Source organism: Parasteatoda tepidariorum, chromosome 7 (assembly GCF_982258835.1).
Source record: "Parasteatoda tepidariorum strain Cologne lab strain chromosome 7, Ptep-v5.0, whole genome shotgun sequence".
NCBI lineage: Eukaryota > Metazoa > Arthropoda > Arachnida > Araneae > Theridiidae > Parasteatoda > Parasteatoda tepidariorum.
Window position 1 is genome coordinate 54,376,799 of NC_141761.1, and position 12,275 is coordinate 54,389,073.

A 12,275-nucleotide genomic window follows, 5' to 3' on the forward strand; every position below is an offset into this window, starting at 1 on the left:
TGTTTGACTCAAGTATTTAGGTTCAGGCTTTGTGTTTAATCCAGAACTCGTTTACAGAGTAGCTTTTACAGATATCAAAACCAATTTCTTCCCTTTCAACTCAAAGGAATGGAATGTAAAAATAAAGCATCTACTGAGTTTGCTATGGAATTGAATAATTTTATATGGGGTATGGGATTGAATAGTATTGTATGATAAATGAAAACGAATAATCTTATGGTGGAATATGGAAATGAATAATTTTATTAAATGAATAATTTAATCCAGACGTCGTTTACAGAGTAGCTTTTACAGATATCAAAACCGATTTCTTCCCTTTCAACTCAAAGGAATAGAATGTAAAAATAAAGCATCTACTGAGTTTGCTAAGGAATTAAATAATCTTATAAGAGGTATGGGATTGAATAATATTGTATGATAAATGAAAACGAATAATCTAATGGTGGGATATAGAAATGAATAATTTTATTAAATGAATAATTTAATCCAGACGTCATTTACAGAGCAGCTTTTACAGATATCAAAACCGATTTCTTCCCTTTCAACTCAAAGGAATAGAATGTAAAAATAAAGCATCTACTGAGTTTGCTAAGGAATTGAATAATCTTATAAGGAGTACGGGATTGAATAATAATATATGATAAATGAAAACGAATGATCTTATTGTAGGATATGGAAATGAATAATTTTATATGGGAATGTAAATGAAAAATTTCATATGAAGTATGAAAATAAATAATTTCATTTGTTATAATAAAATAAAAAATCGTGTTTTTACAAAATTAGAATTAATTTAAAAAATTATTTGGTTTCAGCATCATCAAAATTGTGTGGGTAATTTCAAACTGAAGCATAAGGAAAAGAGCTCGATCTCACGATTTTTTAATTACTCGACACTTATAAACTCATTTATTTTATATTATGTTTTTAGCTGTACAAAAATAATAAATAATACTTGGTAGGAATTGAAATTTATTTGTTTCAAATTAGAATTTTTAAAAAAAAGTGATTTGTATTCAGCATTATTAAAATTGTGAGGGTAGTTTCAAACTTAAACGTAAGGAAATAAAAAGGAGTCTAATTTTATTATATTTTTAATACTCCACACTCATAAACTCCTTTATTCAATATTGTTTTATTAGCCTTAAAAAATATGAATTTAATTTAGAGAATATATGAAGAAGAGAGGGAGTGGGAAAAAAAAGAATGCAGTAAATTATCATTGCATAAAATAAAGTATGTGTTCATATTAGAAATTAGCAGAAATAAGAAGGCTATATTATTCCCCTTTATCATTTATTAATCTAATTTAACATTTGTACATTTTATTAACTCTTTCGATATCATTCTTAGTCATTCCTTGCTTGCTGTACGGTTCTGTCAATTTCTGTCCATTTCTGGCCACCATCGTGTCTTTACCGTTCATGGAGAAAGCCTTGTTGCCGTAGATCATAATGGAATTGTGATCAAAAGTATTGTACAAAATGTTCTGCTGAGGTCTAAGCTTTTGGAAGTTAGACTGCATGCCTAAGTAATACAGAAATATGCATATAACTTTAAATTATGCTTCATAATCATATGTCTGAGGTAGATAGTGTGTTTGAGATTAAGTAAACTAATAAAGATTGGTTTATGCTTAACATATTGGTTATACCATGGAATACTCCAAATAAAAGTAAAATATATTTCTACAGTGTACGGTAAAAAATTCTGGATCAAATTACGGTAAAAAGTACCAGCATGTGGGTTTTTTTTAAACTTTAAAATCCATTTGAACCGAAACTTGTTACATAACAAATTTTTTTAAACTGTAATTTTAACAGTGATAATTACCCTTCACTGAATCACTCATATAAAATAAATATTACTGTAAATATTATTTTATAATATTATACGGTAAGAATATATTTTTTGGTAAAATGTATTTTACGAATTATGTACCAAAAGTCCCTCCACGTTTTACCGTAATTTCATCTGGAATTTTCTACTGTGCGTTACTCTTACGGAAACATAATTACCGTACATTATGTGTGGCTTTAAACATTCCACCTTAAAAATAGATAGCACAAACTCAAAAGATTAAAAATAAAGCTATTTACTCGTATACATAATTCTTACCGATTCTAACAGTAAGGAGGTGTTAATAATAAAGTAAGATTTTTTTTAAACACATTTGTCAGTTTTTTCGTTAATAACTATCTTTGTAGGTTGAGAATAATCTTTATTACTATGCAACTCAATTTTCTGTGGAAAAAATTTAAAAACTTTAGTTTTAGGAATGAAAAATATTTTCCTTTATTTAAGATGAATCAAGCATACGGCATTTTAATTATAAAAGTAGAAACAATATAAGAAATAATTATTACCATCTTATTTTTCTGCAGTTCTGTTATTCGGTAATTTAAAATACTCAAATTTGTCTATTTAACAAGTAGTTAATAATAGGGCACTCTAACCAGCATAATTGCTCACCGCAGTTCAGGGAGAGCAAAGAAACTTCATACAGTGGCAGCTGCAATGGCACTTCATGCCATAAAAATATACATTTTCAATGTTACAAAGGGTTGCAATGGGAAAGATCTGGAAAAGATATGGTTCCAACCTAGTCTGGAGATCGGCAATTTTATTTTAACTTTTAATACTGTAATTTGAATATTTCGTTGTGTGTCAAATATCTTTAAGAGAATGAAGTATTTAAATATTTATAACACTCCCTAGACTGTGTTGTACAACTATGGTGGTTAAGGCGTCTAACTAAGAACCTGGAGTTCCTTGGTTTGAATCCTGCGGGAAGCTAATGAACTTTTTTTTCCTTGTATATCCCTGTTGACACTACGCAGTTTGCTCAAAAATGATTTTTTTTTTTTGCTGTTTCAATTTTGGATATATGAGGCTTTCAAGTCTACTTAGGCACATTTTTACTCAATTTAGAGTAACCCTTTTTTACAATGTCAGAATCAAATTACGGTATTTTCAAAATGTCTACAATCATCTGCAATCACTTTTTGAAACCTGGGAACACAGTCTTTTACACTTCAAAACGCAAAGGACAAAATTGTAAATGTGACATATAGTACCGTTTGGGTATTTTTTTCAGTTTCTACAAGAAAACTCTGTTTTAAGAGAACTATAAAATACTTACTTTTTGACACATTTTCAAGGTAGATGATCAAATGCTCATCTCTGTCTGATCTGCTCTGCTCGTGGAAGAATCCAAGGGCATGTCCCAACTCGTGAACGACTGTGCCTACGTAGTGGCATCCGTTACCAAGAGACAATGCTTGTTGGCCGTTGATTTTTCCCACATAAGAATAACACCTGTATTTGGAGACCAGATTGATATTTATTATCTTTAAAGCATTATTAATGTATTTTAATTAGTTGTAATAATTTAGCAGTTGTTTATTTAAAAAATACTTTAAATTTGTATGATTTTTTATAAATTTATTTAAGTTAAATATTAGTATAGCGATTCAAGTTTACCCATTTGGTGCCACTACATCAAATGTCATTTTCTTTTGGAATTTTTCAAACTTTACAGCATTTAACAATGTACATGTAAAGCAGAAAAGGATATTTAACCCTAAAAATTGAATTAGTTTTATTTGTATACCTTGTACTCGAAAAGGGAGCTTTGTCACCGAATGGTAAGTAAACACATAGTACTTTTTTTTCCAAATCGAAGTTTAATAAATTAAATCAAATAAAAAATTCCTCTCAAATTAAATCTATTCTTAATTGCCTGTAAAACATTCAAAATGTATTTGTAATTTACATCGCGATATCCGTATGGATGAAAAAAAAACATTTCGTATTAGGAAATACTAATTAAGTAAAATGTATGCTATACTGCTACTTTTATAATTAAATACAGACTGCGCACGCTTAGTAACGTATCCAGTGCCATTTACGATACCCATTTATATTTTTAATAAATAAAAATATAATAATAAAAAAATTTAATAATTAAATATAACAAGGAATTTTATAATTAATATGCCTAAAATTACCTGAATTTGTATCGCATTCGTTTTAAACACAAATTTGAGCTCATTTTGAATTTAAATTATTAGTTTTAAATATTTAATTTTAGAAAAAAATAAGTGATATTTTTAAAGCTATTATAACCATGTTTATTCTATAAAGAATATAAATATTTGTTCAAATGAATATGCAAACTTATCGATCTTACCCTTGGCCCTTGAATATCTTTACATAGTTGGCTTCAGTTGTTCTGGGAACAAATTTGACGCAAGTGTTCTTATGGTAATCATTCATTCCTCTCTTAATTAAATCTGCCTTATCACCTTTATAAACATATAAAATTGGAATAAATTACTACAAGCTCCTCCTTTAAAGATTAGCTGAAATTTAGGAATTTTATGCAAGCGCACGTTATTGTTATATATCATAGACACTTACGCTGTAAGTTACAAGATGGTTTTTTATGTACGTATCCAATTTTTTTTTAAAAAAAGGGGGGAAATTTGAAAGATAAGGAGTATAATTTTTGCCTGCATTTTATATTTATTAGACAAATTTATTTGACTTATTTTTAAGAGTATAGTGTAATTAAATTTAATCCCTTTATCGTCCATCCATCGAAGAGTAATTAATTTTAATATTAATTTTAATATTTGCTAATTAATAATAAATTTCAATAATTTAATATTTTTAGTTTTAATGTTTGCAAATTTTAATATTTTGCAGTTTTATTTTAAAATAAGTAAACATGAAATGTTTTGGAAATATTTCCTAATACTGTGATTTTCAAAAACCTGTATATGGTAATATAGGGTGAATATGGTAATGTATAACAAAATGAAGAAAAATATTAACAAATTACAATAAATAGTATTGTGGTGGACGGGGGGAATTATCAACCTCACACCACAATGGAGAGGGAGATCCATTTTATGCTAAATATTAGAGAAAAAATTCATATGCTTATTGCTTGAAGATGTTTTATTTTACTACACTATTATTTTTATATTACTCTGTTCAACGCAGGTTTTATAGCAGTTGCTTTTTTCTCATTTGGTCTGTAACCTTTTTCTTCGAGGCAATCTATGCTTCATGCTTGTTAAGTGATTTAAGCACGCTGCTGTTTCATTATTTTTCTCAGACTTTAAATTTTTACTAAAACACTTTATAAACTTCATAGAGTTAAAAAGTGATATTCCTAAATTGGTTAAGAATAAATTATTTGTTAAATTCTATGTATGCTTTATGTTACAGTTTCGATATAACTTTTTTTATTTACTGTTTTATATTAGATTTAGTTAGATTTAACTATGTCAGCGTGAAATTTTACCTCTGATCAGCGTATCTCAACAAATATAATAAAACAGAAGATAAATGCTTTTCTATGACTTATATTGGTTTAAGATAAGGAGATTTTTTATGATAAGAAGCGATATGACTGCAATTATCAGAAATTAAATACTTAAATGATGTATCGAAATTAGCTTAAAAAAACTTTCTTACTTAAGGAAGCATCAATGATGTAAGGAACTTGTGCATTTGGCCACCTATATCTATCACCAGCGATCGCATTTCTCTCAACGTCCTAAAAGGATTAAATATAGTCAAAAATAACATCATATTATTTGAATTCATATGAATTTCATATGAGTCGAGTCACTAACAGTTTTGTAGTTTAGTCTTTGAGAAAAAATCAACTAATTTCAGTTTGTAAAAGACTAATTTATTTATTTTATTAATTATTAATATCCTTAAAGACATTTTGAGTTATTGCTGTCAATAAACATAATATTATTGTAATCTTGAGCAAATCGCAAAAATTTGAATATTTTATGAACAAGATTGGAAATGATTACCCATAAAAGGGCAAAGGTATTTTTTAAAGTCAAGCAATTTTTTTTAGAAAATATATGTTAAAATTTAAGAGAATTTTCTGAAACCTTTTTAATGGTACAGAAAAAAGATAACAAATAAAAAAATGTTTCATCATAATCATGAAAGTCGATCAGTTTACGAGAACCAGAACCGCTCTAATTAAAAAAAAAACGTTGTGCTCTTTATTATTTTTACTATGTACTGTAAATAATTCCAGATTAAATTATCATCTGTAAAATCCATTTTTTTCAGTAAAATATAACACTCAAAGTTTTGCAATAATATTCATTTAATTAAAGATATTTGGTCATTTTACTGTAATTATTTCTGTAAAAATTACAAAATATCAGATGTTTTGTTCCGCGACGTTTTGAGGTAAATATGAATTTTATCTTAAAAACTAAATGTATCCTGAGTGCTGGTACTTTTTACCGTAATTTTAACAAGAATGTCTTGCAGTGTACTTTCTCATAAAATTTATATTACTCACATGTGTAACTTCTAAGTTGTATTGTTTTTATAAATTGTTTTAAACTGATTTATTTTTTTCCTTTGTCTGATTTTAGCAATTAAAATATAAAATGCATACATTAAACGATTGACTACCTGTAATGAAATGAAATAAGCTTTTTCCTTTCTATGTATTTACTGTTTAATTTTCTTTTTAGTTAGTAAAGCAAATGGTTCATATCTATTATGCTTCATTAATTAATGAACTATTGTTAAAATGTATTTTAATTAGTTCATTTTAATTAAGTAATTTGTTTCGAATATTCAAAATCCATCATGAAACTTTTTTGTGGTTTCCGGTCTTTTTTGTGGTACACTAAATAATGGATCGGAAATTTTGATATTCTCAATATACCGTCAAGAATAAAAAATAAAAATAAGAAGGGTGAAAAAGAGCAACTTCAATATAGATATAGTATTATCCTAATTTTATAAAACGATTAAAAATATGCAGTTTTAATTCAGCATTCTTTTGCTTTAAGAATTTTATTTGGTATGTGTAATCTCGATCTGGTTTGTTAATTTTATTTCAAATCAAACTTTTTTTACAAGTCAAATATCACATTTAATTTACTAAACATAATTTTCATACTTTTTGTAATTTATTTCTTATTAATTTAGTTTGAAGTAAGAGAAAAGTATTATATTCTGCATTTTAATAAGTAATGGTTAGGAATTACAGCACGAGACAATTATATGTTTCTGCGGTAAATTTTCCAAACTAGCTCATTTTCAAACAATAATTTTTCAAATTTGAAGTTATTTAGATCTGACAGGAACACTTATTCAACATTGAAATTTTTGTGACTTTCGAAATCAATTATAGATAAACTTTTGAATATGAATGGAAAAAAAATCAAAACTTATTTATATTTTATATTTTAGCTCAATTACTATTTAGATAATCTACCAGATTTCCTTAAACTGCATTAGACTGTTTGTTTTTTTTATAATTAAGAAGTACTAAAATATGTTTTGGTAAAAGTACCAATCAGAAAAAGATATATAAAAGCACGCCGGGCTCCTATCAGCCTCAAATGGTTAACTACTTAACTGCAATATGTCATTTTATTGATTTCATCTATTTTGCTTAAGAATAAAAAGGCTCCTACCATGAATAAATGACACTAACTCTTTGATTTTCAATTGCATTTGACGAACATATAACCTTTATTATCTCTTTTACCTAAGTATAAAGGACACCTACCAAGAATAAATGACAAAAACAAATTGATTTCCTATTGTATTTTACTTATTTTATCTCTTTTGTCAAAGACTAAAAGACAACTGCAAAGAATAAATGACAAAACGCGTAGCATTTTATGCATTTCTCGAAGGATAAGTATAATTTTCACTGCAAGAAAAATACCCAGAAAGCAATACTTACAAAGGCTCCGTCAATACCAGCCATGTCACCATCGTATAGGTCAGGATTCTGAAGTGCAAATCTAGCTTCTAAAAGTTAAAAATTCAAACTTAAGGCGCATTGTTCATAATAATATAGTAATTAAGTTAAGGGATACTACTAGCATGAGAGAGATATTTTATAAGGTGAAAACAAAATGAATAGTTCTACTGATGAGTTAGAATAGAGCAACAGAATGAATGACAATACTGGATTCTGAAGTGCAAATCTAGCTTCTAAAAGTTAAAAATTCAAACTTAAGGAGCATTGTTCATAAAAATATAATAATTAAGTTAAGGGATACTACTAGCATGAGAGAGAGATTTTATAAGCTGAAAACAAAATGAATATTTCTACTGATGAGTTTGAATAGAGCAACAGAATGAATGACAATACTGGATTCTGAAGTGCAAATCTAGCTTCTAAAAGTTAAAAATTCAAATTTAAGGAATATTGTTCATAATAATATAATAATTAAGTTAAGGGATACTACTAGCATGAAGGATATATTTTATAAGATGAAAACAAAATGAATAGTTCCCCTGATGAGTTAGAATAGAGCAACAGAATGAATGACAGAACTGCATTTTGAATTGCAATTATTAAAAATAATTTTCGAATAAAACTTTTTTTATATGTTACTATAATTGATTCAATAATATAAGAAAAGTTTTATTAAACACTTGATTTGATTTTAGTTTATAAATTATGTAGCATTTCAAGTTAACATTAATTGATAATTTGACCAGATTCCTTCTTTAAGGAAGATTTTGTATGTTGCTTTCTGGTGTGTTTAAAAGAATTTTAACTTGTATTTTAGTTCAATTTTGGTTTACGAATCATTTTGCCTTTCAAGCATTGAATTTGAATTTCTCCCGTTTTTTTACTTTAAAAATAGGGCTTCGGAGCGCAACTCGCATTTTTGTCTTATTTAAAAGTACTTCTTGCTCATGTTTTGTTACAAAGTACTTTTGTCTGTACTAAGCTCCAACATGAATACATGCTGAGTGCCTCCAGAAAATGTCCTGTATTGTATTCATGGTTCTTTTATTTCTTTTTTATCCTTTGACCTAAGATTAAATCTCTACTTTTAACTACTTTATTTAATAAACTCATTAATCCTAACTAGTTTTATATAAAGTTACAACATCACCTTATTTTATTTATAAATGATGCGCTGCGGTAAACAAACTTTCATGGCAATATTTATTCCTAAATGAGGGGATTTAAAGGTTTTTATTCAGTTAAAGCATTCGAATTTTCTTTTATTTTATTAATAAAGAATAAATAAAAAAGAAATAATACCTTCCTCCTGATCCGGGCTTAGCTGAATATCTTCAGCTAAAGTAACGGCAAAAAGGCCGATGAAGAACAGAGCAACATTCATGATTGTAAAGTAAAGATGGGAATAAGAGGATAATATTTTATTGGTGTGCGAAAGGCTTATAAATACCTTATTTTTGATATGATTATTTAATCTTTGATGAGAAAATGCCTTCTGTTAACAGTTTTTATACAAAATATCAAAGTGAAACGTATATAATTTCTTGTTTATCAACTAAAATTATTCGCGAACATGATATGTAAATAAACGTCAATTGGTTTAATCAGAGCAGGATATGAAACTTTAAATATCAAGAGTAAAATTTCGTTTATAACGTGTTCGAATAAATAATTATACATAAATTTATTTCCTATACTTTTGAATTTTATTTCTTTGATAACTATTTAAAAATATTTAACTCCTTAAAAATGAAAACTTATAAAAAAAAAATTGTTCCAAACATGCCAGTATTCAGAAAAAAAACAATCAATAAATATTTTTAACATGTGAAATTTTTGAATTTGTTGAAAAAAACATTTATTATTTACATGATATTTTAAACTAATCACAAAATCTGCACAATATATGATTTAAACATTAAAAATTACGTAAATGAATCGGATATAAGAGAATAAGTTCAGCTATTTCCTAATAAAGAGTTTTCTTTATCACTTGAACATGTTATATACACTTATTACTAGTTTAAAAAGTAGTCAAATTCATGCTTTTTTATGTATTTTCTTTCTAAGTTGTTAAAATTGTTTGAATTTTTATTAAGAGACGATTTAATGTGTTTCAAACATTGTAAACCATTGTAATGTTACTTCTAAATGTAATTACAAGTAATTACAATAATAATTAAGAATGTTTTGAAAATTTTGAAATTTTATTACATTTGGAATGGATTTATTTTATCCAGTTTTTCATTTTAAGACTTTTTTGAAGCATTTCTCTTAATTATTCTTTCTCCTTTTTTCTTGATGATAATGAGTTCTGCTCATGGCATGGGTAATTTATCAATTCAGTAACAGGAATTCATGGTTGAACATAGTCATAATCAAGACTGTAGTATTTTCAAACTTAGAAAACAAATGAATGTATCAAGCATGTTCAAATCGAAGTTTAAAGAATTTGAATGATTTTAAGTTTTCAAAGGCTAGGTATCTTCGTTCTCAACTCGTTAACAAGAACACAAAGCTTTTTTCAAGTGTTAATCCCCTCTTGACTACTTCAACGGAAGCACACGGACTTTATGGACTGAATCATAGTACCAAATGAATAGAGAATCGGTGTTTACCTGCTAACTTCCATGAGTGGCTGAATCAATCAATAAGCTGAAGAATTGTCTGGTAGAAAAAAATAAGGACTAAAATTTTGCACAAGAAGGGAAAATCTTTCACTTTCATAAACATTCCTCTATATTCTGTATGTTTACGCTGACTCGCTACCTTCCATGACTGGCTGACCAAACACTTAAATTTAACAATATTGAAATGGTGTCAGCTGAGCTAAAGAACTATCTTTAATTATTTCATTTTATTTTATAACAGCCGTTGAACAGCAGACCCAATTTTTTGAGTTCACGACTACTAATGTTCAACTCCGTAGTCTTGTAATTTTGAACTCAATCCAGAGGGACAATGGAATTCCTGGATCAAATAATGTTAGAAATTTGCCATCGTGGAGGACTTTGTGATTGAACTAACCAGAATTTGCTTTACATGGATAGTAAAACCACGAAAATCTCCCATGGTCAGCCTGACAGCAACTGGACTTTAACCCACTGTCGGTCTACCCCTAATGATATTTTAAGTCAGCACTGTGGTCGGTGCAATCTGGATGCGGAATTCGTATCGATCAGCCATTACAAGGGATTCGAACCCTTTTCACCCGGTCTATCCCCTGAGCCACCACGGGTCTAACTGTCTTGTCTTATAGAAAAGAATGATGATCAAAAGTTTCCAAAAAGGGAAAATCCTCCTTTTTCAAAAAAATATCTTCTTTACTCTATACCTCGAAGTTGCCAAAATGGTGACCACCATCCATGGCAAGTGACTTGATATTTGAAAAATATTATGTAATTGGTTTCATTCTTTTTAATCTTGGTAACTTTCTATTCTTCTAGAGCAGTGATGGGGAAACTACGGCCCGCGGGCCAAGTCCCGCTACTACGGCCCGCGGGAAAGGTTTAATCCGGCCCGTTTAAGAGTGCCGTCGTGAGAATGTTTGAACGCGTTCTTACTTCGTAATGTGACGACCCGCATAAAAACTACCTGCGGCGATATTCAAAACACAATAGTATTCTGGACTTGAGTTAATAGAACTTGAATTAATACTTGACAACTTGAGTTAATAGAACTGAACTGTAATACTCTCCTGAAACAAACTTACTATTACTTACCATTACTAGAATTTTATAAAAATTTAAGTCCAGATAATTTCCCAAATCTAATTACTCATGCAATGAAGATAATGACAATGTTCGGCTCATCTAATATATGCGAACAAATCTTTTCTACAATGAAGCTTAGGAAAACTTCTTTAAGAAACAGAATTACAGATGAGCACCTTTCATCACTTTTAAGAATTTCTGCTTCGCAAATGGAACCGGACTATGATGAAATTTTGAAGAAACAGTCTCAATTTCATTTTTCTCATGCACCATCAACCAGTAATGACACCAGAAAATAAAGTGATAATTCTTCACATCAAGAACTACACTAAATTAACTTTATATTTTGTGCTTATAATTTTCTTACCTTTTGCTTTTTTACTATTAAAATAATAAGTGTATGTAATAATATATGTATATGTTTATAGAACACATAAATTTTTTAACGATTAAGCATTATTCTTTGGCCCGCTACGATTGTCTAGTTATTACAAATGGCCCGTCTTAAAAAATGTTTCCCCACCACTGTTCTAGAGGATAATTTTTGTTTGTTTTGACCAATTAATATACTTCTAATTCTACATTAAAATACTGAAATATACGCATCATGAGATAATTCGAGCAAAAAATATTCACTTTTAGGTAAGTTAAAGACAAAAGCAGGAACATGAAAGCATTTTTGACCGGTACTGAGAGAGCATTGTAGTTATATCATCATCAAACTTATAAATTTTGTTCCGACTTTACTCTAAAAAACACTTAAGAAAGCGTTCGACTCAAGCTCA

At 28.2% G+C, this 12,275-nt stretch overlaps 1 protein-coding gene across 1 annotated transcript; it reads right to left on the reverse strand.

The window, feature by feature from the left end:
• Nucleotides 1-1,279: 1,279 nt before the first annotated feature.
• On the reverse strand, nt 1,280-9,183 carry LOC107448199 (astacin-like metalloprotease toxin 5). Its single transcript, XM_087167863.1, has 6 exons — nt 9,080-9,183; nt 7,757-7,824; nt 5,488-5,569; nt 4,193-4,307; nt 3,143-3,318; nt 1,280-1,527 (listed from the first exon to the last, which is right to left on the reverse strand). The coding sequence occupies exons 1-6, from the start codon at nt 9,159-9,161 to the stop codon at nt 1,310-1,312; spliced, it is 741 nt and encodes a 246-aa protein (XP_087023989.1). The 5' UTR covers nt 9,162-9,183; the 3' UTR covers nt 1,280-1,309.
• Between the last annotated feature and the right edge of the window lie 3,092 nt (nt 9,184-12,275).

Bases quoted from the DNA above. Each gene is read 5' to 3' on its own strand.
- LOC107448199 (XM_087167863.1), bottom strand. From the start codon at position 9,161: ATGAATGTTGCTCTGTTCTTCATCGGCCTTTTTGCCGTTACTTTAGCT. The intron at 7,825-9,079 runs GTATTATTTCTT...TTTAACTTTTAG, and splicing joins AAGCCCGGATCAGGAGGAAG to AAGCTAGATTTGCACTTCAG. The intron at 1,528-3,142 runs GTAAGTATTTTA...TGTATTACTTAG, and splicing joins CCTTGAAAATGTGTCAAAAA to GCATGCAGTCTAACTTCCAA.